Genomic DNA, 27531 nt, shown 5'->3' on the forward strand with positions numbered 1-27531 from the left:
AGCGGCTTAAGAGGAGCGCGGCGGCGGGCGGTGGCTGCGCGGTTCCTGCGGCTCCTGCGCCATGGCCCTGCGCGGCGGCTTCGCCAGGCTCCTCCGCGGCCAGGCGGCCCCCGCCCGGCTGCAGCGGCCCCGGCAGGCGCACTCGGTGGCGCTGGTGGGAGCCCCGTTCTCCCGGGGGCAGGTGGGCGCCGGGGCGGGCGGTGGAGGGATGGGGCGGCTGTGTAACGGCCGGGTAACGGCTGGGTAACGGCTGTGTAACGGCTCGCCTTCTCTTTGTCCCGCAGAAACGGCGCGGAGTGGACCACGGCCCCGCTACTGTCCGCGCCGCGGGGCTGCTGGAGCGGCTGGCCGGGCTCGGTGAGGCGCCGGGGGGCCGGAGGGGGGAGTGGGGCCGGGAGGGGGCCGGGGGGGCCGGCCTGAGCCTGGCGCCGTGCTCGCTGCTCGCGGCGGGTCTGTGCCTCTGTCTGTCCCTGTTCCCCAGCTCCTTCCTGAGGCAGCGGCGTGCTGCCGGGTGAGGGGATGCGGAACTTTCTGGAGAAACCTCCAGGCTCGCTTTTCCTTTGTAAGGCTGCACGGGTGGGAAGGTGGTGGTCTGCATCAGCGCCAGGAGCAGTGGGTAAGGAAAGCCGTGCCTTGCTTCAGCTCCTCCCATCCATTGTGTCTGCAAGCTGATGGATACGGTATCGCAGTTTTTAGAAATGTTATACCAGAGAAACTTGACCAAATTCTGCCCCAGGGAATCCTTAATTTAGAAAGCATCGCTGGAGGCTGTGTGGTGATGGACTGCAGAGCTGGACCAGCAACAGAAAGAACTTACCCGCTGTGCGTGTGGTTAGCGCTAATACAATCTAGATGCATGAAGAAAAAGGATAATTGCTTAATAACCCTCCAGCAAACTTAATCTGAATTATAAGACCTTTAAAATGGAGGCTATTGTTCTGTGCAGCCCTGTGGGCTTCCTGTGCATATTTCATGATTCACCAGCTGGAAAACCCCAATTTGTGATCAAATGAGTAGACGAGCCTTTCCTCTTTTGTGTTGCGCAAAGTTGAGATGTGTGTCTCAGCATCCACGCATATCCGTGGCAGCATTTGAATTCACAGTGAGTGTGATCTGTAACACCACCAAAAATAGAGGGTGTCTGAAGAACCTCTTATATGCTGGGATAAAGGCAGGTATAGGTGTTACTGAGCCTAAAGGTAGCAAAAACTGACAAGTTACCAGGTTTGAAAGGATACGTAATTTGAGGTAAAAAGATACACAGTAGTGTTTTTGGCAATTGATGATATAATTCTGTACTGGAAGGCTCAATGTTTCCTTTGAAATAGTTCAGATATTATACTTTAAATTTTACAAGAATCCTTATTTAAAAAGAAGTCATTTGCATAACACAAACTCGTTCCAATAGATATTTGAAGAAGATGAGAAGAAAGCAGGCTATGAGCCCTTTATGGGTTTTAGTAACAAAAAAAATGCAAGGATAGAAATGAATCAAGTTAAACTCAAATCAGGGGAAGGTGGTGAATACTTCCACTGTTTAGTTGCTTATGGACTGTTTATTACTTAATCAAGTAGTGAACGTGGAAATATTCTATTGTTCTTCCCTTAAGATTTTTTTGAAGACTGAGATTTCTTCCTTCTGCGTTTTCAGTTTCATGTTGCTGGCATATTCTTCCACTGAGATAGTTTTTTTTTTTTTCGGTTGGTGTTGATGTTTATACTGCTGCCTGAATTCCCTGCAGCTCTCATCGGAGCAGGTTCAGATAGCACACAAACTGTAACAAATCCTGCTGGGAGGGCCCATCCTGAAGCAATTGCAGTCACCAGCATACACAGCTGTCTATGTTGCAAAGGCAGTCTGCTTGAGGGTTGGGTGGTTGGATGGAGGAGGAAGCTACCGGGTAGCCTTTTGTATTGTGCACATCTGTTGTTCATGGAAACTTAATAAATTACTGTTTTTTGTGAGGCTGGCAGGATAGCTTTGCGTGTAGTAATGTGATAATGCTGCTGGTTGGCCTCCTGGGGTACACTGAACTGGCTGTAAAACTTTAGCTGCTTTTTTCTTTGTCTCTGTTTTTTCTAACACAATGCTTTCTCTTATACATTGAAGAAGGCAATAGAACAATGGTGGTTTTATTATTATTATTACCTTGAGTCTTGTAGTTGCCTGTTCTGTTAGAAGAATTGTTTTCATGGGTCCTTGTTGCTTGTTTTCTGGGAGCAGGTAGGTAATACTGCAGCAGACCAGATTTCTCCTTAAAAAGAAATGTCTGCCTAAGATATAGGGCTTCTATTCTTCTATATGTGTTGGTTAGTTCTGAAGCTTTTGTGTCCCCAGAATGTGCTCCCCACCCTGCCATTTCCCCCTCCAGCAGGGATGTTGGAGATTGCTATAGATGTGATTGCGGTGTTTGTCTGTGTCATTATGAGCTTGGAGCTGGGCATGAGGCCAGCGATGGGGAGATGCTTTCCAGCAGAGAAGCAAAGGTGGATTCAGGGCAGTCAGAACAACTATTGATGGGGAAAAGGAGGCAGTGTTCCTATAATGAAATCTGCATGTAGTGACTCTTAAATAAAATTGCACTCAGTTAGTTCAAGTGGAAGAGATTTGAGTAGAATCTGCTTGAAACTGCAAGGTTCAACTTGCTCATTTTTCCATCTGTATGTTCAATTTGACCTGTGTAAAATGCTTTTATGGCTGCTTTAGAACTGCAGCATTCAGGTAGTAAGATGCATGCACCATTTGTTTGTTTTAGCCTTATGCTTCAGTACGCTGAATATCAAGGCACCACATGGCTTTTTGTATGCCTGTATAGCTGATTTAATAACTTCATTTGACAGTGCTAGAAGTATGTCAGAGAGTGAGAACACCATTATCTTTTGTTCATCCTTTTAGCACTGTATTGCATGGGATGGTGGGGGAAATCTGATCCTCTCACTCTATCCTAATACCTGCTCTCTTACAGTTCTGTTGCAGTCTCCTGAGCTGCTGCTCTACTTTCTACTTCCTGGGAGATCCCTCCCTTGAAAGAGGCTGTAGCTGTAGTCACACGGTGTGATATCTTTTTTGGCCACCTAGGATAATGACTGCTGCTGAACAGCTTGTTTATGCTTAGGCTGAAATACAAGGAGGGAGCTGAGAAGCAGATGGCATCACTAGCCTGTATCAGACTGTCAGAGATGAGCCTGAGCCACTAGCTTGTCGTCCATCCCCTCGTTAGAAGCAGAGCAAACAATGCTACATGGTGGTAGTAGCTTGAGGTGTACTCAGAGCTAATGTAGCAGGAATCCAACTCCCAAGCCAGAAACAGTGGGTGTGCAAGTCTGTAGCAAGCATAATTTAAAGGATAACTGACTAAGCCTGCAAGGCTTCTTAATCATTCTGGTGATGTCTGTCTTTTGGCTTTGCTCCTTTTCCGAAGGGAAACTAAAATATTAACACCTTAAAGGACTCTTCAATCTTGCCAAAGAAGTAAATATGTTGTATGAAAATAGAAATTCGTAACTCCGTGGTGTGGAGGAGGACAGGGTGCACAGTTCTGAGCTTGACCTAAGGTACAGAAGATTTAAAGTATGAAGTCACTTTTTTGTGAATTATTTTTTTAAGAGTTTTTTTTTTGTTTTTTTTTTTTTTTGGACCTCTCAAGCCTACTGTAGATTAAGCAGAGAATCTGATCCACCTTAAATCTGGAGTGTTGCCCAGTTTCTCCCTTCCTTGGAGGAGAAAAGGACCACTCAGATTTTAATAAGCACTAAGTAGCTGTTGTGTTAATCACTACAGCTCTTGAGGTGACTTAGAGCATCTTTGCTGTTGATACCATGGAAACAACTCCAGTACAAAGCATCTTCCCAAGTCTTCATTCATGTATGTTGACTGTTGATTTGTTTTGTTTTTGGTTTGTTTATCTATTTAGAGCTGCACGTGACTGGGTTGCTGAGTTTAGTCAGACTTGGGTTTTTACTACCCTAGAATGGATTAAAAGAGTTTGGAATTGAGTTGCTTGCTTGATGAGTTGGTAGACTGCAGAGGCATGTGGCCTACAGACAGAAGTAGATTAGGCTTGTCCAAGGGAATAACCATCATGTTACTGTTCTTTTGTTTCACAGGAACAAAGCTCTTCAGTAATAGGATGCAGGAGGTCAGTGTAGTGAAACTTAAGGAGTAACCTTTGAAAGAGGAAAGGGGCTGCTAATCCCCACGTGACTGGAGATACTCTCCTGCCTTGCCTAGAACCATGGGATCCTGCTGACATCTACTCCTTTAAAAAGCAATTTAACTCTTCTGTCTCACCAACAAATGATGTTATGGCTAGTTTCTGCCTTGATTATAAATCATGAAGCAGCTTCTACATATCTCCTTTTTTCACCCTAGATCTTCTCAGGTGAAAACTTCAAGAGGAAGATAAATAGTCTTTTAATTGTGCACCAAGGTATGGATAGTAAGTACTAGTACTGGGGTTCAGTAGAGACAGACTGGTAGGAGCTGTAGCTGCTTTAAGAAAGTAATTTTCATCAGCTCATCCAGTAAATATGACTAAGGTATTGAAGAGTTGCTTGTATACTTTAGGACTTCAATATCCTCTTGCTGTTTTGCAACAGATCATATCTGCTAGCTGGCCCTGAGCACAGAAAGCTAAGCTGGAAGTAGCGGAATGTGTTCTGACACCAGTTATGGCTTATCGTTTTAAATGATGGACACTTTGATATCTGCATGATTACCGTTAGTCTTTTAAGTTACTGGAGAAACATCAGCAATGAAAGTAGATGGAGCTTAAGCGTTCCTTGTGATAGGTCAGCAATCCTGTTCCCTCCCCCATACCGATGAAATACACAATCTACTACTTTTTCTTCACTCTGGAAAGCCCTTGGGCAGCCTTCGATTTCCCACCTCCATTTGGCTGATGCGTATTACAGATTGTACGTTATCCATAAAGTAGGCTTCAAAAGAAACTTAGTGAACTTAAAATTCAAGCACCTTGTGTGCTTTAATTTTTCATCATACTAGTTAATTTTTAGGGGTGTTTAAATTAAAGCTAAACTGATGCAGATCAGGAAGCTTGAATCAATTATTTCTTCTTTAGTCTTGCAGTAAACAGAGATGATCAAAGAATAGAGTTCCTCAAGGTTTTTGTATTTGTAGTTCTATGGGGGATGCCCTGCATCCTTGTATTACAAAATCAGTTTTAATGCATGGCTTAGTGTATTATGAGTAAAGAAATTCAGCACTCACCTGCACTTATTCTAATCTACGATCTGTTATATACATATATATATATATATATACTTACTATGAATGGTGTTGAAGGAGAGGAGTTATTGGGGAGGGACAAAAAGAGATAATTGGAAAAGCTAGATAACGAATTGTTTTTTGATCTGCTTTACAGTGCATGGAATCTTTTTATTGCTTTCATATTCACTTAGCTCTGTCTCTTTGTGGACTCGCAAGAACAAGGCACCTATGATAGGTATGTGCTTGTGTGGGTATGATACAGAGGATTACTTTCAGATGGAAGTCTTACATTTCAGTTATAAAAACTATCTAGTGAAAAACAGAGTATGAAGCACCAACATCAAATGCAAAATTTGAAATCTGTCATTATAGTATAAAGAAATGAGCTGGTCTGATACTAGTTTCTGGTAGCAGCTGAAAGAGAGGGAGACATCTTCAATAAGCTCTAGTATGTTCTGTTCTTCTGCCCTTGTGTTATCTTAAGGGGTTAACTAATAAACCAACTATTTGCTTTTGCAACAGTCTAAAGCATGAGGAGCTTCTGGTGGAGGAAAGCTGTTTTGGTATTATGACGTCCTACGTCTGTAAGCGCTTACGTGCTGTCAGGAACTGTTTCTGGGTTAAGCACATTGGAAGGGAAGTGGAACTGTGCTGGGCTTTGTCAATGGAGTGATAGAGCACAATAGCTGCAGCCTTGTCTCCTCTCTGATGCAAGCTGCAGTACAAATGTTTCCCAACACCTGATGCTGACGTTTTTGAAGACCTCTTCAGGTCAAGTGTACTGGTGTACTAGATTTCGTAAGTGATTAAGGTTATAAAGGTATCAAAGGGAATTGAGGTAGCTGCTTAATTTGGGGTTGGAAAAACACTTTTTGGCTAATTGTATACAAAGGACATCTTCAGACTACAGATTTGTGGTAGGAGTTGGAGTTGAGTTTTTGGTTTTTGTTGTTACTGTATGAGCAGGAGCCTTTTAAACAGGTACTGATACTGAAACTTTGTCTAAAAGCAGACCTGTCTGAATGCTAAAAGGAGGGTGGAAATTCCTGAGACATGAACTTCCCTCAGTGAAATTTTGTAGCTGAAAACCACTGAACTATCAAATCATAGAATCACAATTTCCTGAGTTGGAAGGGACCCGTAAGGATCATTGAGTCCAATTCCTGGCACCACACAAAGTGTCTACATCTAATAGATTTCTTCCAGTAGATATATATTAAAGAGAATTAGACAGTGCATAATGAGCTTCATAGCAAAAGGGTTTATGATTAAACTAGGTTGCTAGAGCTTTGGTCCCTTTTAGTGGGAACCTTGCTAGCCTAGTTTCATTCATATAAAACAAAAGTATGCCCTTGCTTACATGTTTTTACATACCCACTTCCTCAGATGAATTTGGAGGGTTAAAACTGTCTTAAAATAGGTTTCAGAATGCACTGACCATAATGAAACAGTCATTTGTTTGCTGTTGTGCAATGCTTTGCCTGTGTCTCAGAGAAAGGGTTACGAAGTAAAGTCCATGTGAGTCACTGAGTGTATACTGAAAAGGATGGTAACAGCTTATAGTCCTCCTTATTCACAGGAAGTAAAATGTCTATAAACATTGTTCATAATACTGCTTCCTGAAAAGCCCTTCTGTGCTAAGGCTGTAATCTGAGAAAACAGCTCTGTTGCATAAGCAGGAGTGATGCTTTCATGTGAGTGGTTTTATATAATACATAGCACAAAGTGAGATGTGCTGACAGCAGTGTTTCTAAATCCTGCTGGACTACTTATATTTCCTCTTCTGGGTTTCCAAATTAAATTATGCCATTAATTTATTCCCCCCCCCCCAGTCCACAAACATCCAATGTAAACAGGCAGTACCAAGAGATCACTTCTACGTAATGCTTTTGTTTCAGCTCCTGTTTGCTGCCTAGGGGACTCACTATAACTGTATTACAGTAGCATGCCATTGGGTAATGTCAGCTCAGCAGCCAGCCTGGATGTTGCAAGCTGAATTCCCTTCTGTCAAATTCCTGCTTATGGCTCTGGTGCAGCATCCTAGTAGAAAGAGGATGGGGAGGCTTTCCCTGCTGCTACCCAGATGTTTTTCAGTTGAACGCTCCCAGACTTCAGTCATCAGCTTTTACAGAAGAATTTTTTTTTCTCTAAATCTATGCTGCGAAATGACTTGCTATAGTAACTACTACCTGCTGTGAATGCTGAATAAAAGACCTGTATTGTGCTTAAGATGATAGGAAATGAACATGGCTGTTGCCAGATACTGCTTAGCAAGCTATCTTATGACCCAGTTTTAGGCATCATTAGGTTGAGCCCTAGTGCTCCAGTGCTACGTTGCTAGCTTATTTGAAAAAGCATGCAGGAGACTTCACTTTCCGAAGTATGTTTTTACTTTGTATTTCTAATTTTCCCCCCTTCTCCAATTACAAGTTAGGTGCCTAATTTTGAAAAAAGCTCATTTTTCTTTACCAGTTAAAGTTCTGGTTCTGGTCATGCAGGCTGTATGACCATTTCCTAATCTGTCTTGCTCAAAAAAAGTAGAGCTACGAAGGATCTTTTGTACAAAATATTTCAAGCTCATGTTCATTTTTGGCTGAAGTGTGTAGCCAAAAAGCTCTGCTGATTGACAACCTGACACGGAGGCAATGAGCCACTAAGGATTGTACTCTTCTGCTGCAGGAAAGAGATGTTTGTTTTCACACAATCATTCATACCAGCAGGAGGACTGTGTGCTAGTATGCACACTTATGCAATTATACTGTGCTCATATTCAGACAGACACCTTCATCTCCCTGATACGTCTTTCAAGCTCCTATAACAGCAAAAGTTGAATTGAGCCACTTTTTCCCTTGCTTGAAAAAGTGATCACCATTTTAAAATGGGTAGTGAGCCAGTGTGCTGATAAAGCTGAGTTGTATGGACTTGATTAAACATTTTCTGCAGTGTTGGTAATTCACTCATTAATTGAACAAATTACACCAAAATGAAAACTTTCTGTTAGAGCTTTGGAGTGCAGTAAAAGTCTTTTAATCATATTTAATTTAATAGTCTTTAGTTACTAGCAAAATATCTGCGGTGTTAGTTTTTAAGTACTGAATGGTACTGCTTCATTTAAAAAGAAAGCCTCAATCCAAAAATCTTAGTTAGAAAGTATTTCTGCTTGAAGTTACTTTTTTTTAAAAACAAAAAACAAAAAAAAAAAAAAACAGCTAACTTGAGGGTGCTTTTTACTGTAAAATTAGTAAAATGGGTGGGTAGCAAGGGTGGAGGAACTGAGGTTTTTATAACATTTCCCTGATTTCTGTAAAAAAAAAAAAAAAAAAAGTGCTAAGGTAGAGGCTGGTACACAGGAGATAACATCTATGAAGCTGTTATTGATGGTTGGGGGGTGGAGTGTTAGAGCTTGGGCAATTGGTGTTCTCATCTCTCTTATTAACTAACACTTTTTTGTGTGGCTTTGACAGATAATACAATTATGTCCGAAACAAAAACACCTGCTGGCAAGTCTGCACAGCTGGTGGGGAAAAGAAATTGGTTTCACTCTATGTAACCTGATTATGTCACAGATGCAATGAATTTGCTGGTCACAGCCCAACTTTCTCCTGTGTTTGTTTTCAAACAAAAAAATAAAAGTTTCACACAGCAGAACAAATATCTCTGATCACTGAAGTAGGTACCATACTGTTTCTGACCAAACCTGACCAGCTGCATTGAAGTGTGCATGCTGTTTTTAATAAATGTAAGGAAGCTAGCTTTGTTGTTTGCTCACATCTTTCTCCCGTTCTGAGAACCTGGATCACCTATTTTAAAAGGTGCACATATATTCTTCCTGTTAATTTCCTATGCTGGTCTAAGAAGCTGTTTAAGATACTAATAGCTATACACATAGAATAACTCCAACTACCAAAGGAAGTAAGGGGTGGTAAATTATGGAACTCTTTCATTAATAGCCAAATAACAGCAAGATACAGTAGACTGCACTGTACTACAGCATGTCTATCCATCTAGTAACTTCTGTTGGGCAGTGAAACTCAATCAAGAAAGGCTTAGTTTTTAAACCTCGTTAAATCAAAAGTATGTACATGCAGATCATGTGGCAAGTAATTCAGGTCTTTAAGCATTAGACCATCAAAGACACCTCAAAGAGAACTGAAGAAAGGACTTTAGTAGCCCTGGCAATTTGACATGGATTCTTTTACTTTGTTCAGTAAGCACTAAGCACATGCCAATTTTAATTTCTTTCTGTTCAATCCTAAGAAGTACATGTTCACATACTTCTAATCACCTCAGGATGCATGGCTTGCTTATGTACTGCTCTGTCATTCATTAAACTTTCCACTAGGGTTGTTCAATCATAGCTTTCAAAACTCTAGGCATATTAAAAAAAAAAACATGATCTAAGAGACTGTATGCTCCTTAAAAATATGCTCTTAACATCTTCTGTATGTGTATGTATATATACTACATATAGTAGAAAGAGAAGATATTCAAGTTTTAGGATCCAGTTAGGGCTTACTTCTGAGATTGTCTGTCTGTATCTTAATGAGATAACCAAGGGAGAGCTCCCCAGGGAGTCACCCAGGGAAGCCTGAGCTATTCTCTGCAAGTACATAAACACAGTGGGCCTAAATAAGAGGGAAACACAAAGCTGAGAAAAGAAGCTGCTACAAGGTTTATGAACTCCACATGAACAACAATAAACTTTTGAAGATGGCATTTATTGTTTTTAATAGACATTCTGCTTTTTATAAAAAACAGAGGCATCTTCCTATAGGATGTGTACGGGGAACTGTTTGTCCAAAATGTGGACAAGTTCCCAGAATCCTTGACCCTAAAATTGTGTGGCCATCTCTAATATATATATATATATATATATATATATATATATATATATATATATATATTCATCCCATTTGTTTCTTAAAATCACCATGGGGTTCAAATGGCTTACATGTTTTGTGTTGTGTTTTGTTTTTTTTTTTTAATTCAGGGACTGAACCAGGTTATTCTGCCTTACAAATAGTGTTGGGAAGAGTAAAGAAGGAAAAATAAAAAAATCTTGAGCACAAGTGATGCTCCTTTAAACATGCATCTTATCTGACGTGTTTGTTCTGCTTTGAGGATACCCTGAAGAGTCTTAAAGTGCTATGAAAGATGGCGTGGTTGGCTCTTTGTTTTACACTGATCTAGAGACAGAACTTCGTGGTATAGTTCCCTTTTGTTCTCTTTCACGCTTTAATGGGTAAAAATACTGTGATGTGCTGTATGTCCTGTAAGAAAACAAGCCTTATGTGGTAGTTCTTTTCTCTGTTACATGGTATAACGTGCTGTCAATGAACACAGCTGCTTGGTTGCAGATTTATTCCCCACAGATGTCAGCGGTTATTAGATGAAAGGACTGTGGAAAACTTTAACTTATACAGCATCTTCTAAAGCTCTTGATACCTACTGACTAATGCAGTGCCTTGGAGTCTTATTCCCCAAACTTGTCTTCTAAGCATACTCGGGTACTTTCATCAGACTTTTAATACTGAAATGAGCAACAGCATGCATGGGCCACAGAAGTAGTCTTGAGGGAAGAAACACACAAAAAAAGGAAAAAAGTAAAAAGAGATCTTTGAGATATGTATGATGAATGGCAAAGTCACTAAGATTAGATAGCACACTGAAATCTGAATAACATGAGCTCAGAATTCCAGAGCTGTTGTCCTGCAGGCTATTTAGGTACTGCTCGAGGGTGGGAAAAAAATCCTGTTGTATGCCTGGGATGTCTTTTGAGAACCATGCAGTGGTATGTCATGGTCCAGCTTATTGCTTTAAGTATCTGTAGATAATGAGCTTTCTTGTAGACTAGCTGATGCTGCATTCATTTAATCCTTTGTCAAGTACCTGTGCTCAGCTTCCCTGTTCTCTCTTAGCAAATGTATGTCCACATATGTCCTTGCCATAGAAAATACGCTTGCCTATTTCCCAGTAGCCTAAGTCTCACAAGTGACTCAACCGTTTTCCTTTGTTCTGCTCAGTCCAAAATCCTTTCAAATGATGATAAACTCATGTTTTTGTCAATGCTACTTTAATCTTATTTCCACCAGGGAAACTCACAGAGCCTTTTTCATAGATATTAAGGTAATGGTTTAATGGAAATGAGGCAGAGATCACACAGTCCCTAGTGGGATATTTTTCCATGCTGATTTGCTTGCCTTAATTTTTCAAAGCTCCTTGGTAGGCATTGAATGGCTAAAGGCAAAATGTCAAGCTGTAGCCTGGATGCTTTGAACTGTGAACAGACTGTAGTGATTGAGGAACAAATTAGGGAGGCATGACTGGTATTACTTTTGGTGTAGCTGTAAATACCTTTTACAGTTCTCATCAGTGCCTGCAGCAAATAGGCCTATCTGAAACTGAGGCTCTGGCCTGTCAGATCTGAAAGACTGTTATGAAAGCACATGGTGTTGGGCAGCAGAACTTCAAAGGGTAAGCTCCAAGATGTGCATGGAAGAGTTAAGATGCAGCCAATTAAACTCTTTCTCTGTTGGGTGGGAGAGGGGAAATGCACCCAAAAATGTTCCCTTGTTTCCTAATCTCTGAAGGAACTTGTTTTCAGAGTAAGTGGATAGAAATTCCTATTAGGAAAGGCTAAAGACCCAGAATGTTGTCATGTTTCAAGAGCCATTTAAGTTGTAATTTGCAATGACAGGATCTCAAAAGGGGGTTGGGATCTAAGTCCCAGAATTAAAACGTCTTCCAGAACATCTTGCACTGAGAAAATGGTCAGGTTCTCTTACAAAACTAGTTGCTCGGGAGTTCTTTACGAAAAGTTCCTTTATTGTTAACTTGATGCTCTTGTGCCTGGATTTTCATGGGATTCAAAAATGGAGAATACCAGTTAGGACTCAGCTATATTTGTTGAAATGTAGTCCTAGGTCCTTAGTCTTTCAGCAACTAAGCTCATGTAAGGTTGTGTACAGCTTGGCTAATTAGGAAGACAGTAATACAAACTACACTTTTTTGTGCTAAAATTACAAATAATTAAATTAAAACATTTTTAGGTGACTTTATATGATTGGCCTATATCATTGCAAAATTAAAGTGACAATATTATCTTAAGATTTCTAATTTGTAAAGTTGTGAGATGTTTGTTTGCAAGGGTATGCAAATATTCAAATGAATCATTTCCCTTCCTGTTCCCTTCAAACTTGCCTGACTGATTTTTGAGGGGACATTATTTTGAATGTTTCTTTGGGCACTTGTTTAGTAACTTCACTTCCTCCTTTTGCTGTTGTGCTTCCAGGATGCCAAGTGTATGACTTTGGAGATCTGAATTTCACTCAAGTTCCCAACGATGAACTGTACAACAACCTGATCTCGTACCCACGGTCAGTGGGGTTAGCCAGCCAGGTGCTGGCTGATGCTGTAAGCAGAGCGGTAGCTGCTGGACACAGCTGTGTCACTATAGGAGGAGATCACAGGTGAGCTCACGAACTAGGAGCAATTAGCGGTGTGTGCTGCAGGTTGAGGCTTGAAGGGGAATGTAAGAATTTAAATAAGAAAATAGGAGGACAGCAAGAATAACTCGGGGGTCATTTCCTGGCAGTACCGTAGAAGCATTTTGATGTTACTGCTGGGGCGTTTAGTGTGGGACAGAAAAGTCAGTTATAAAAACCTGGCCTTCTAAAGACAGCTTAATTCCAGACTGTTCAGCAATCTGCAAACATACAAATTAAATTTTTTTCTTTGGGAAAGTTTGTGTGATCAGGTCCTTCTAGAAATTGTTGCAGGTTTGTTTGTTTGTTTTCTGAATGCTGAGTGATACGTCTGTTCTGCACCCTCTGCTCTCAGGATGTCAACTCTTTGGATTGATTTGTAATGCCCACACATAGACCACTTTTCCACAGCTGCTATATGTCAGACTGTCTTTTTCTTCTTTTTCACTAACTTTTGGTGTGAGAATTGGTTGAAGAAGGTAGGGCATCTAAGAATGAATTGAGTTTTGAAGGTGATACGGCAAAATGGGTGAACAGCAGAATTGATGAGTTAGCATATTAGATTTTTCTGAGTTTGGTGCTAGAACATTGGAAGTTTAGAGCATGGGAAGGGTGACGATGGAAAGAGAGAAAATGGCTCTTTCTAATCTTTCATTACAAATACTGTCCTGTGGAGTTACTTGGGAGTGGGCATGTCATGCAGTTTGTATGGGACACACCCTTTGCTCATCATCAGGAGTGTCTGATGTGTTGAAACATGACTGTTACTGTCTGAAGTTGCAGAGACTTCCCGTTTCTCCTTCAGAACAAGGACAATGTTTTGCACAGTTGACTAAAGACCTTCCTACTTTACTTGCAGCTTGGCACTTGGTTCTGTCAGTGGCCATGCACGGCAGTGCCCACACCTCGGCGTGATCTGGGTGGATGCGCATGCTGATATCAACACCCCTCTTACAACTCAGTCTGGAAACCTCCATGGACAACCTCTTTCGTTTCTCTTGAGAGAGCTTCAAGATAAAGTAAGTGTCTTACTTGTACAGTTAGCCTACATTGAAATCCTCTGAGCATTTTACTTTTTCTGGCATGAGGTGCTTTCTTAAGTGTTGCAAATGCAGGCCTTTTTTATCTGAGTACAAGCAATAGTATGTATTGTTTGTGTGTATATATGTGCATATTTGTGTGCAAATGCACGTAAATATATGTACATATGCCTAGACTTAGAACCAAGAATGAGAAAAAGCTTTTATTTGGGTTAGCACTCCTGTGAGTTGTACAGAAAGCAAGGGCTGACCCAAGTCCACGTGGCAGCTGACCATGGTGCCAGTCTGCATAATGACTTGAGTTGGTGCCGAGGCTGTGCAACAGCAGCACCAGGAGGAAAAAAGGGAACCTCCCCCCAGCTGAGCCTGTGAGAGCTGCGCTGAGCTCACCTCTGGTGACAGCTGGCTCCTGCGTACCTTGCATGCCTCTTCTGCTTAGTTTGGCTCTTGCATGTTTTGACAACCTTGGGGCCTGACATGGGCTGTTCCTGCATGATTCCTGGCTGCTCTAGGGTTAGTGCTACTGGCAAATCAGGACAGCTAGACCAGGTTACAAGTGTTTCTAAAGATAGTCTTTGTCTTTGAAAGAGGTAAAGTTGTCAAAGAGCCATTTACCGAGGCATATGGAATGTGTGTGGCTGTGTTTTGCTGCTGTCAAGATGCTAAAAGCAGTAGGTTGGCACAAGGCCTTTATGTCTTTTTGGACTTATCTGAAGACTGTATCTCCCTCTGGGGCCCCCAGCACAAGAAGGACATGGGCCTATTTGAGTGGACCAGAGGAGGGCCCCAAGGATAATCAGAGGACTGGAGCACTTCCAGTGAAGAAAGGCTGAGGGAATTGGGGTTGTTCAGCCTGGGTAAGAGAAGGTTCTGGGGAGACCAAATAGCAGCCTTCCCGTACCTGAAGGAGGCCTACAGGAAAGATGGGGAAGGAACTCTTTATCAGTGTAGCGGCAGGACAAGGGGTAATGTTTTCACACTAAAAAAGGGCAATGAGGCACTGAAGCAGGTAGCCCAGAGAAGCTGTGGATGCCCCATCCCTGGAGCTGTTCAAGGCCAGGTTGGATGGGGCTTGGAGCAACCTGGTCTGGTGAGGGGTGTCCCTGCCCATGGTAGGGGGGTTGGAACTGGGTGGTCTTTACGGTCCCTTCCAACCCAAACCACTGGGTGATTCTAGAAATACCTGTAGCATCTATGGAGACACTTATAGGGGTAGCCTATGCATTTGCCAATAGCTGGGGCCTTTGCAGAAGGAACTTTGATAGCAACAACAATCTGCATCTGCTGAAGTTTAGGCTGAAGAGTGGAAAGAGGATTAGCAATTGCACATAGAGAATGGACACTAACTGGGTTTGCAGACTCTTGATTTTATTCTGGAACTCTGCTCTGCCAGCTGTCTTGTTTTTTTTCCTGATAAATCTTGTTGGTGCTGTGTTGATGGAAGAATGCTTCTTCCAAATAAGATCAAGAGTGTTGAATGCTTTTATGGCTATTGAATAGATAATTGCATTAGTACCTGTCTGGCACAGAAAGACTGTTGTGTCTGGTAAAGCTCTTCTGCTATTCTCATCCAAATTCATTTGAATGAATTCTATCTACAAGTGAACAGTGTCATCTGGTGCTTTTAAACATTTCCCTCTTTCTAATAATTCTTGTATGGTTTCTGCAAATGTGCTAGAATTCCCAAAGTAATGCAAAATGAATGGGGCTTCTTGAAATATCCCCAGGACATGAGAAGGCTAATGTAGAAGCCTGCTGAATTTCTTGTTAATTTCCCATAAGTTAAAGGGGGTGACTTTTATTTGGCAGTTGTGCCCACTTCTGTAGGAAAGTTAGAGCAAAAGAAAATAATATCAGGTTTGAAGCTCACCTAAGGTAAACATTGTATGTCTTAGAACAAAGCCAGAGTAACAAATACATATATGTATAAATATTTATGTATATATATTTTATAATGAGTGCTTATTTAGTCCCAATATAAATAAATATAGCCTCAGGTGTGTTATGACTTTAAAAATAAATTCAAATATTGTCACTAGTCTATATGTAGTAATTAAGAAGCATATGAGGGAGGGAAACAAAGTCTTATTGTTGTATTGGCTCTATACATTTATTGTTAAGTGCATGATTTAAGTGATACAGCTGGGTATCTAGCGTCTTGTAATTTCCCAATATATGCACTGATGCTAAATAGCTATTGCCAGTGGATTTGGGCTTTTCATTCCCTCTCTTCAGCCTAGAAAATGCAAAATTAAAAACTTCATCCATTAACATTCAGCTCAGGTAAAATGGTATGACATAGTCAGGGATGGATTAAATCAGGAAACCAAACTCTTGAGTGCTGAACTCTTCTCTGTAGAGGCAGAGAAAGGATGCTATAAATAAAGTTTTGAGGGAAGTATTAAATACAGGTTTGTTATATATGTCATTAAACTAATCTGATAAAAAACTTTGCTTGCAGGTACCACAGCTTCCTGGTTTTTCCTGGCTAAAGCCCTGCCTTTCTGCATCAGATATTGTGTACATTGGTTTGAGAGATGTGGATCCTGCTGAATAGTAAGCTGATTTAAAGGATTTTTGTAAACTCTGAAATCATGGGCTTCTATCCATATTTGGCTGTTCACAAGGGTTGTTGCTAGGTTTAAGTTTAAGCCAGTAATGATTTATTTTTTTTCAATTCTATTCTAACAGCTATATTTTGAAAAACTATGACATCCACTATTTCTCCATGAGGGATATTGATCGCCTTGGGATTCAGAAAGTTATGGAAAGAACATTTGAACAACTGATGCGCAGGTAACAAACTATGGGTCTGACGTACTTAAAGTACTCTGTCATCTGCTCACTGAGTATCTACTTTCCGGAAAGTTATGTAGGTGAAGGTCACTGTTGATGTAAGGCAGCCTAACAGAACTGTGAAAGTGTCCAGTAAATAGTAAAGTCTTAGCACTTAATTTAGTCCTTGACTTCCACACATCTCAAAATCAAGCATTTCAGAGTGTTTGGCAAACATACAACCATACAACTGTGTTGACTGGTAGAACCTGTTGTATATTATTTGTCCTATTTCTTGAGGAATCCTGTGTTTTGCTGCAGTTTAAAAGGGTTGAATCCACTCTGCGCCTAGAGTATCCCTTTAAAATATTTATATTAATTATAAAATATAATAATATATTTATTACACATAGCTATATATACATGTATATATGAACTGACAGTACCTGAATTCAGCTGTCAGTACATGAGGTAAAAGCATTTTATGGCTTCTTCTTCTTCAGACTATGCTCACGTATCTTGTCCTGATGATAGTTGCTATTTGTAGTTCAACTAGCGAAGATCACTTAAACTACACCTTTACTTGAGTTCAATACTGAAGTCTTTGCTCACCTTGTTTGATTTTGCTGAACAAGGTCAGGGAGCAAATCATGCTAGAAGGCATAGGGACACAGGGAGAGGATCAAAGCTACAAAGGATAACCTTCCGAACTGCATGCTTTTGTATCCAAAGGTGTGCTCACGTTTTCTAGCTGCAGCTGCGCCAAGTAGAAAAACCTGCTAATCCAGATAACCATGTGCAGTAACTTGGAAGTACACAGCCCACTACTTTAATAGCTCATCTGAGTGACAAGCATTGTCCTAGTAAGCTCTCATAGACTGCCAGATTCCTGTAGTAAAGCCATGCACCTTTGGGGTTTGAGATCATTCTTTGCTTTCTCTATCAACTAGGCTTATGTGGCAGTTTGGAGCCTTCACCCACCCATCTATGGAAACCCTCAAGCTTTGTTGCTTTCTCCATCTTAGACACCATGCAAATCCGTGTTTCAGCCTTTTAACCTTTCTGAACAAGAGGAGGGAAGGCTGGATTCTATCATATTTCTCTATGGTCTTGCAGCCAAATCAAGTCAGAGCAGATTCTCAGTGAAAACTGAAAGACAAACTTCTTTTCTTCCCAATGCACATTAGAGAAAGTTCTGAGCTAAAAGATGTTTCAGAAAATCCTAAGAATAAAAGTATATATATTTCCCAAATATATATGACATGGTGTAGGACTTATGGGAGGGACCTTTAACATCATGCAACATGATGCTACTTTGCTGATCAGACTGGACAGTAAAAAATACAAGTTTTTAACATTGCTTTTCTTGTCTTATTGTCTTCAGGAGACAGAGACCTATTCACCTGAGTTTTGACATCGATGCTTTTGATCCCTCACTGGCTCCAGCAACTGGGACTCCTGTTCTAGGCGGATTAACTTACAGAGAAGGCATGTACATCGCAGAGGAAATACACAACACAGGTAAGAGTTGACTGATATTTTTGCACTAAAACAGGACAAGGACAAACCACATACAGCCCATACTAGATGTGTTTTTCATGTATAATTAGCTACTAAGCTGAATGTATCCATAACTCAGATGCCTAGGAAGTAAATTCAACCTTTACTAAGGGAAAAACAAATCTTACCATTAGGCAATACCCCAAGAGATGGAAGCAGCTTAAATCAACTTCAGTTTTACCAAAAGTAAATAAAGTGCATATGCTTATAGACAACTAATGCCACAAATGGCTTGGTCACTTTGTAAAATACTGTCCCCCCTATTCCTATCCACATTAGGACCGATGCAAAAACCGAGCACCTGGGGAAAAGGATGCAAATGATTTTGAACAGTTCAGAATTCCTACTGTAGGATTTAAGGCTAGCAAATCAACTTTTAACCAATTATACACTGCAGTTGACATAATATGAAGATCCTCCTCCTTCTGCCATGAAGGTTTCATTTAATTTGTTTTAACAATGAATACTTTACAGTAAAAGATGGTACAGGGAAAAAGAAAAGAAAACAGACTTCAACAGAATCATGACTGGGATGGCAAAATTACTATGTAAGATTATTTTACATCCCCTAACTTTTGGATTAAGAGAAAGCAGAATTTAAAAAAAAGAGTGCACCTCAGAAACATAGGTGGAACATCAAAGTTGGTTTTCCTGAATGCTAAAAGCAGGGATGAGTGAGGTAGTGATGTAAGAAAACTAAAGATAAACCACAAACTTGCATCTAAGAACAACGACTTTTTCCCTCACTTGAGCCCATTTTACTTGTGCGTGGGTACAATTGGTCACAAGTTTCTGACTTGCTACACAGAGTGAAAGGCTACAAAAGAAACCCTATTACAGATTTAACCCTTTTTCACAATAATAAAGCTGCAAATAATTTTCACAGGAATGCTTTCAGCTGTAGACATGGTGGAAGTCAATCCCCTGCTTGGAGCTTCTCAAGAGGAAGTGAATGCAACTGCTAGCCTTGCAGTCGACGTGATAGCAACGTGCTTTGGACAGACGAGAGAAGGGGCACACACTGCTTTTGATGAACTCCCAACACCTAGTTCTCCAGATGAATCTGACAGTGAAGAGCAAGTGCGGATTTAGGAACCCAAAGTGCTGGGTATGTTGGACATTAAATAGCTCTACTGAGGCACTTGAGGGGGTAGTTTAACACTTGGCAAATACTGTTAACTTCTCAATTTTTAAATAAACTAGCTTTTCCACTTGATCAGTGGCTACTGTATTACATTCCAAGATTTATTCATTTAGTTAAGTATATACATATTGAGACAATAAAATATTTATTACCTTCTTATAATCTCACCGGTAGTTCAAGGCTGTCTCTGCATTTTCCTTTACTTCCATTCACTGTCTTTCAACTGTCAGTACAGTTTCAGTTGAACATGCTTGTCCCGTGAGACAGTTCAGTCCTCAGACAGTCAAAGGAAAGACATCCCATCCCATTCCTCAGCAGTGGAACAACTCATCTCAGTCATGAAGATTCATCTGCTGCGAAAGAACTTGTAGTAGACCACTCCTCCTAGGATGGCTAGTTCCAAGATGATGATGATTGACAGCAACAACTTATTAGTGGCTACCCTAGAGTTAAAATAGGAAAAAAAAAATCCAAGGTGGTTCTTTTTCTTGATTATGAAAGCAGATTCTTACCTTCCGTAAGTATAATCCCTGTTTCTGCTGCATCAAAAAGTACTATTTTGAATAGCAGTTAAAAAGCAAGAAGAGGCAAACTCACTGGTTTCCTACTCAAGTTTAAATATTATATTCCACGAACTGATTTATAAGAATAATTAAACCACATAATTAAGAAACTGTAAATGCATTTTAGCCATCAAAAATAGCATAGAATCAAGTTCAGAGTTTCTGATATGACAGTCTAGCTATGCTAGGGCATTAGTGTGGGCTAAACGGATTTGTCTGTGTCATCAGGCAGCTATAGCACTTAATGCCACAACTTCTTCCAACCTGAATAACTGAATTTCACTAAAAGTTACCAACAGCAATTCACTCTAACTTGCTTATGTCAAAATCCCTCCCCTTTGCTACACTTTATCATGCATGATGGTTATGTGTGATTACCCATGCACTATCTTAAATGAGCAGCACAGATTCAGTAGTGTTCACTCACCTACACTGCACTCCGTTACTGGAATAATTACCGGAGAGGAGAAAACACTAATTAGATCTTCACAAGGACACATGTTCCATTTACGCATTTCCCAAAACCTCCCTGCCGTTCCGCTGACACTGTGGGTCATTCGGTTGTTGTTTTTTTGGCTGTAAACTGGCAAGCAACACCACTACCTGCTGAGTACTGCGCAGTTCTACGTCAGTCATGCTACTCTACTCACCTCCTGGACATGGAACGCAGAATCTTACGACTCTTGCTCAAGTTTTCACTTGTATTCACCAACTAAGAAGAAACAAAAGTTATTTGCCAGTTAAACAAGTTTACAACGACTGAAGATTCACATGCAAGAAGCTGGTGTTTAATGTAATTAATACTGGGTTCAAAGCTAACCACGTATTCTCAAAATTCAGAGACAACACTGTTCTCCAAGCACAATACAGGTTGAAGAGTTGTGTCCTTAATAAAGCAGAAATAAAGACTTTCAGGTATACATTTCTTTAGATACATGCAAAATTTATATGCAATTTAGGATCACTTCCTACTCCTCTACCTAATTTAAAATTATTGGAAAGTTGGTGGTATTAGCTCATTTTATTACATTTAATTTCATTACTTGAATTGTCAATATCGTCTTCTGGTATTAACATGTACTCCCATAGTGCATTTCTAGACCTGTTTGAAATGCCATTATTCTAGCAAAGAAAAGAAACGTTGCACTGACAGGTCTGCATGACCCAATGCATCTGAGCACTGAACTGTTAATAGATAATCCATTTCAGCTTTATGATGCTCAGAAATGAATTGTTGCCTTAGCTAGCCGACAAATCTTGGAAGGTTAGTGTTAGCTGCTTCTATTTAATTTAATTAAAGGAACTTACTAATTATCTCCCAAATCTAAACCTTTAATATTAATCTTTATATGGTGGGCAATTCTCTAAAATTTTTTTAAGATCAGTAATTTTTTAAGTAATGCTAAATTTTTCAAGCAGCAGTATATGGGTCTAATCACCTGGTCTTGTACAGACAAAGTAACAGACATGCTTTGGGCCCATAAACAGTAATTATTTTGCTTTTAGGAGCACAGCACAACAATGTGGCAGCCCAAAATGTCAGCTAACTGGACTACCACATCTGGGGGGTCTCCAAGTGTAATTCCTGGCACACAATTCCCACTAAGCATCTAACATCAGGCTTTTACGGCACAACACCCACTGTTTCTCCACTTACTCTGCTCTTGGTGCGTTCCAGTTGCTCTCGCTGCTCCCCAAGTTCTTCAATTATATCAGTGCCAATCTGATCTGTCTCAGCTGCAATTCGGTGCGAGCGCTCAATGCTCTGACTGGCTCGATTCAGACTGTCTGTTCCCTGGAGAAGCAGCACCCTCTGTGACTGCAGATTAGTCTGAAAAACAATATACACTTAAATATTAAACACAAAGAGAGGTATTAGGCTTCTGACGTGTTAAAAAATTACAAGCCATTTGTACTGGGCTTCTTTTGTTAACTGATGAAGCCCAGTTGATTTTGAAAGGGTTCTCACATGTTTGTAAGGTCATGGTCAAATCTAGTAAAACCTTGAAAAAGGAGAATACACAGCTAAAGAGTTAAGACCCTTAGTTACAAAAAAAAAAAACATGTCTATGCAATAATTCAGTTTTCTATCAAATAACATCTACACTAAAACAGTGTCTGCTTTCCAGATGCTAACTTTTCATTCGTATCTCAATTGTCTTATTTGTGACTTTGCAGTTGGTTGCTAGGGAGATTAAGAGTTTACACAGCCAAAAGGATTACAGACAAACAGCACTAACAGATGGACTGCTAAGTAGAAAAGCTACTCTTTTCATGCCACTTGCCTCAGCTACAGAGTAAGAAATGTTTGTTGACCTTGGGGTCAAAAGGTAGCTCAAAGAGTATTTTCTTAAGCCTCAGAAAGTCTAACATCCTGCTCTCACTCACATTTTAGAGGAACCAACCAAGAGGAATCTAATGCAAAAAAATCCCTGCTTCTGTAGAATAAGACATTAAGGAAAAAGCCTCCTTTAAACCTTCCTTAACCAAGGCAGACAGACAAAAACCAACCAACCAAAAAACACTTCCATGAACTCTTCTCTATACAGATTACATTAATCTTTGAAGACTGTAAGCTAATTCAGTCTCACTAGCTCAGACAAATCTAAGCAGATATGGTAAACTGGTGTATTTCTTGCACTGTAGCAGCATATCAGCACTGTACAAAGTAGAAGACTACTTCTTATGTTATTTGGAAATTATTTAAACTGAAATTGCTTAAAAGGGAACTCTGTGGAAGAACCCCTACAGTATATGGGACTTGCATATATTTTTGGAGACAAAAACAAGATCAGTTAAGTCAGTAGCATTACTGTTGTATTTTCACTGCTGCAGGGGAATGATTAAATAAAGTATTTCAGTACACTTGAGTCTTTTTGTTTAAATGCATTGTGTAAGTCATTAGGCACAGGGTACCCAAGGAGTATCATTTTGATTACGTTAATATCTTTGTTTTAGAACAGAACAGCTCTCTTATGAGTTCTAGGTGTTCTTTCTCCTCCCTAAGATATTCATGTTATGCACAAAGAGATGCACAGGGAGTTATGCAAGAAATTAAAGTAGAATGCTGTAAGCAACATCTCTGGAATATTCATTTAAATAATCACACAAGTTTTCAATGCAATTTATATCTGATACTCACACTCTGTTCGTTTTCTGTGGAGAAGATTCCGTATTTCATATCCCCTTGACTTCCAGGTCCCAACCCCAAATCTGTGCTTCTAATCTCTCTCTGGAAGATGGAGAGGTCTCTTCTATACGCCCGGATTTTGCTCATCATTTGGTTACGGAACGGCAGGGGAGCATACTTCAACTCTTCTTCCATTTCCCGTAGCTTTAAGGAAAGAAAATGTGTTTATTTTTTTAAAGCATCAAATTTATTCTTATCAACAGCTATACTCAAAACTTACCACCAGATGAAAGGATTCACATGGTTTTATGTGATTTGGGGGTTGGGGCTATTAATCCCAAGCCCCTCATCTACTATCAATGGCACCATTCTGCCTATTGCTGTTCAGCCCACATGGGTTTTCAGCTATATAGTGCCTCCAGAAAAAACTCATTGCCAAAGTTAAAGACTTGGTATTTTCTGAAGTGTCACTCTGCAACTTCAAAATGTGCAGTTTTCACTTTCACATTGTTTAAACATCTATAGGATGGATAGCAGAGGCTGGAGGTAGGATTTGTACACCCTGAGATTTTGGATATGTGAATTTGCACATCAGCTTTCGGTGACAGTTGTTACAAATTCACAACACTTAAAGCTGTCCTCCTGTATGAGCCAGAATCTACACGGACACACCTCAATAAAATCCAGTAAATTAGAGGAATAAAGCATCTTTCTCAAAAGAATATTCAGCTGTGACCCCAAAGCATCCTTACTTAGAGGAGTCTGCTACTTCCATTGGTACTCGCTTTACTTCCACTGCAAGGGAAGCTCATTTTCAGATCTAAGATGTGTTTCAAACTTTTTTTTTTCCAAAAGGGCAGAAGGCATAACCTTCTGCACGTGGGTACTGACAATATATCAAGAACCATTTTGTACAGCAAATCACAGTACAGAATTGGTCCCTTTCTCAAGTGACCAATGCGAAAACAAATTTGTAACCTACAATAAACAATTCTCCTAGGAAAAGACAGAGATTTCTGTTGCAACTACTGCGGTAAAACAAAACAAGAAAACAACCCTCATCAAGCTAAAAGGTATTCTACTGCTAACAACAAATAGCACATTAATGAGAAAAGAAAGCTTAATCTATTACATTTTGCATAGAAGACAAGTCTTGTGTTTTGTTTGGTGGTTTTTCTGTGTGTGCTGTTCCATGCCACCTGCTGTCCAGGAGGCCCACACAACAGAGGTTTTAAATAGTCAGGGCCCCTGACATTTAGCCATCAGACTCACAGAAAGACCACATGGGTTAAGTCAACATGAAAAAAGACAGCAGAAGGAAAAACAAACAAACAAACAAACCACACAGCAGATTCTCTACATGTCCTCCCTACAATCTCTAGCAATTCTAACTGTACCTCTGCCACTCTTTGTTCAACAAAGGGAAGGAGATAACCCAACTGAGCGCTGAGAAGCAAAAATACGAACACTTGTCTGTATCTCTAGATATGCTATGTATACACACACACGCACACAGTCTTGACAAACACACATGTTAATCACATAAATCAATCAAACATAAAAAATATACAATATTCATCTGCCTGCATATGAACATAAAGAAGGTGAAATCTGCAAGTACTGTCCTTGTTAAGGTTAGCAGTGCTGTAACCCGTCAGGCCACAATTCTAGCCTTGCTTACCGTTTCATTTGCCTCACGCTGTTTCTCATCAAACTCTCGAACTAGCTTTTTCTTCTCTTCTGTGGAAGAAAAAGCAGCATGTCAGACAAACACTGGAGAAATGACAGCAGAACTCAATCTTACAGGCAACAAAGCTGCGCCAATGGCTGATTACAGAGGCACTGGGTCAAAAGTTACCTCAGACAGGAACAGCCTGTTCTTATCTTTTCAGAAGCTGGGGAAAGGGAGAGGAACAGAGAAGAAACCACCCTTCCACCAGCTGGTCACTAGCTTTGGAAGACAAAAGAAGTCACTTTTCAAACCCCACCTATTTTTCTGGCTGTTGACAAACATTTAATGTGAAAGGATAACAAAGAGAACAGGTCAGTAAACAGCTCATCGTTTCATATTTTCACGCATATTCGGCAAGACAACACTCTGCAGTACCCTGGCATTAAAGACGCCATCAAGATATCGGTTCAGGTTCCCAGCCTAGTGCCCAAATGATTCTCTCTTCTGGAATGACATCAGGCATTTGATTCTGCCAACAAAACTAGACATTTCAGGTGTTCAAAACAGTCCTTTGCTAGGGTCCTGCTGTCCAGTGCTGTGGAGAGGCTTTCACCACTGTTGTTTTATATTTACATCAAACTCTTAAGACGTTTATTTTGTACATGTTAACAAACTATCATATCTAATATCCAAGCTCAATAAATACCAAATTCTCGAACTCTCCATGTCTCAACAGAACAAAAACCTACATTTCATAAGCTTTTGCAGAAACACTGAAGACCACCACCAGGATACTCCTGTACAGTACAGCAGAATTAAGCCAAGTTCTGTCAGAAGTCTGATAAATCCGCAGTAACCTAATTCATTTCTCTCAGAAGAGACTGATTCAGTCTTAAACAAAATTTTGAGTAGCAGAAAATACAGACAGTGACCTTGGTAAAACTTCTCTAATTTGACAAAACTGTATAGACCATTATGAAGTCACTGCTGCAGCCAAAACCTGCCGTTGATAACACCTTTTGTAAATACGACCCTCTGCAAAAGGAGCAGTTTTTAAACCACTGAGCTCTCAACAGAGCAATAGGAGAAAACTTTGAAGTGATCAAAGCATTTTAACACAGCTCGGCTCATGGACCTGACCTCCCCAGGCCGTGGGCTCTCCCTTTCAGCTCCAATTAAGCCCAGGGCTTGAACTGCAGTGGACTTGAGAGGGAGTTAAAAACCACGGCCTAACCAGCAGCTCTGCTCTCAGGTAGCACCCAGCAGAGTTATTACAGACCAAGCTACATTATAAACGCCAGTATATCCCATGCTGGCTGCTATCAGAGCAGTTTCACACCACAGTTGACCCAGGAGGAAATGCTGACTTGGGAGGTTCCTGAACAGTCTCTCCTCAACTTCTGCTCTGGTTTTCTGCCACGTACAGTTGTGCTGATGCAACTGGCTGGGTTGGAAGTGAAAATACGGACACAAACGGCACAAAAACAACTTCCAGAAGTCAATATTTTGTTTCGCACAGGTCATTTCACTAATCTGGTTTATGTGGTCCCTCTTAAAACAAGTGCGATTTCAAACTGGTTGAAACCTGGAAGAGCAGGACTTTACCCTCCGGGTGCCCCCGGTCGGACTAATAAGACACTGCACTTGAGCAACAGCAATGCTAGCCACTTCCTCATCAGCGCTGACATGATTTACCTCCAATCCACCAGAAACAGGTTTGGGAATCTGTCGTCTTGCTTATACGTAGCGAAATAACGTTTCCAAGCTCCTAGTCCCTCACAGACAGCCCAGGAACAACACATTCTGTCCTCCCTGGAGTGGGAAGCTGCCAATCACCTCAATACCTTTTATCAGCTCGTGAATTTTTCAGGATCAGACAGCTTGCGAAATAAAGACTCGCACACAGTATGTCAAGAAGCAGACCAAGCACATTACGAAAGCTGAGTGCCTTCACCAGATAGGCCAATTCCTGGCTTATCTTAAACTCCCTTACAAGTACCTTATGAGAGTATTACTGGGATTTTTTCAGCACCAAACTGTAAGAGTAAGCCCAGCACATTATCATTTCATAGCATGACTAAACATCAGTTTGCAATCGCTTGTTGAAAAGCCTACAAGCACTGAAAAAACGCTGCCTGTAAGCAATCTGTGTGAGCCCACAGCTCAGCTCAGCTCAGCTCCAGGGAGCCCTGACCGAGCTTCACTGTAGCAGCACACCGACCGGCCGGGCTCCTTTGCACAAGGAAATCAGGATTCCCGACAGGAATCCCTTTCCGAAGGGATTTCCTGCCCTTTTAAGCCTTCCCCAGGCGCAGCAGTGCTCCCTGATCCCGCAGTGCCTCCCAGGGCAGTGTGTGTGTGCCCATTCCTCACTCCTTCCCACATTTTCCACTTCCCTTTTTTTTTTTTTTTTTCTCCTGCCAGGCAGCAGGGCAGAAGCTGCAGCTCAGGGCGTTAAAGCCGGGCACCTTTCCCCGAAAGCCCTTCACCACATTTTGCGGAAGTTCCGCCCGCGCTCGGGGCCTGCCCTTTGCAGCCCCGGTTCCTGGAACTGACGGGAGCGCGGCACAGGCCGCGACCCCAGCCCAGCCCCCGGGCTCTCCCCCTGCCCCCCGCCCCTGCCCCTTCCCGGCTGTGGCGCCGTGAGGCGAGGCCGGGCCGCTCGGGGCCGTTCGGGGCCGCAGCCCCAGCCCGTGCCCCGCCGCCCCCCGCGGCAGCACCCACCGGCGGCTCCGTGCCGCAGTCGCTGCGCGGCGCCGCCGAGGTCCGCGTGCAGCCCGCGGAAGATGTCGTGCAGCCGCTCCAGGTGCTCGGAGGACGCGGCCCCGCGGCTCGCCATGGCGGGCGGCCGCCTCCCGCCCCTGCAGCCCGCCCGCCATCGGCCGCCGCGGGGGCCTCGGAGCGACCGCGAGGCTGCCCGCTAAGGCGCCTGA

General features: G+C 41.4%; 2 protein-coding genes across 2 annotated transcripts; one reads left to right on the forward strand and one right to left on the reverse strand.

Moving 5' to 3' along the window:
• The first annotated feature begins 60 nt into the window (after positions 1 to 60).
• On the forward strand, positions 61 to 19305 carry ARG2 (arginase 2). Its single transcript, XM_032188141.1, has 8 exons — positions 61 to 181; positions 285 to 357; positions 12522 to 12699; positions 13574 to 13733; positions 16216 to 16310; positions 16446 to 16550; positions 17914 to 18050; positions 18976 to 19305. Exons 1-8 carry the CDS (start codon positions 62 to 64, stop codon positions 19179 to 19181), a joined length of 1074 nt encoding a protein of 357 aa, XP_032044032.1. The 5' UTR covers position 61; the 3' UTR covers positions 19182 to 19305.
• On the reverse strand, positions 18172 to 27485 carry VTI1B (vesicle transport through interaction with t-SNAREs 1B). The gene is made up of 6 exons (XM_032188142.1): positions 27323 to 27485; positions 24608 to 24666; positions 22939 to 23130; positions 21454 to 21627; positions 20447 to 20508; positions 18172 to 19676 (listed from the first exon to the last, which is right to left on the reverse strand). Exons 1-6 carry the CDS (start codon positions 27435 to 27437, stop codon positions 19580 to 19582), a joined length of 699 nt encoding a protein of 232 aa, XP_032044033.1. The 5' UTR covers positions 27438 to 27485; the 3' UTR covers positions 18172 to 19579.
• Positions 27486 to 27531: the final 46 nt, after the last annotated feature.

This window comes from Aythya fuligula, chromosome 5 (assembly GCF_009819795.1).
Source record: "Aythya fuligula isolate bAytFul2 chromosome 5, bAytFul2.pri, whole genome shotgun sequence".
NCBI lineage: Eukaryota > Metazoa > Chordata > Aves > Anseriformes > Anatidae > Aythya > Aythya fuligula.

Coding starts and splice junctions, on each gene's coding strand:
- ARG2 (XM_032188141.1), top strand. CDS start 62: ATGGCCCTGCGCGGCGGCTTCGCCAGGCTCCTCCGCGGCCAGGCGGCC. Junction 358..12,521: donor GGAGCGGCTGGCCGGGCTCG/GTGAGGCGCCGG, acceptor TTGTGCTTCCAG/GATGCCAAGTGTATGACTTT. Junction 13,734..16,215: donor TGAGAGAGCTTCAAGATAAA/GTAAGTGTCTTA, acceptor CTTTGCTTGCAG/GTACCACAGCTTCCTGGTTT.
- VTI1B (XM_032188142.1), bottom strand. CDS start 27,437: ATGGCGAGCCGCGGGGCCGCGTCCTCCGAGCACCTGGAGCGGCTGCAC. Junction 24,667..27,322: donor ACTGCGGCACGGAGCCGCCG/GTGGGTGCTGCC, acceptor TTTCTTCCACAG/AAGAGAAGAAAAAGCTAGTT. Junction 23,131..24,607: donor AGCGTGAGGCAAATGAAACG/GTAAGCAAGGCT, acceptor CTTTCCTTAAAG/CTACGGGAAATGGAAGAAGA.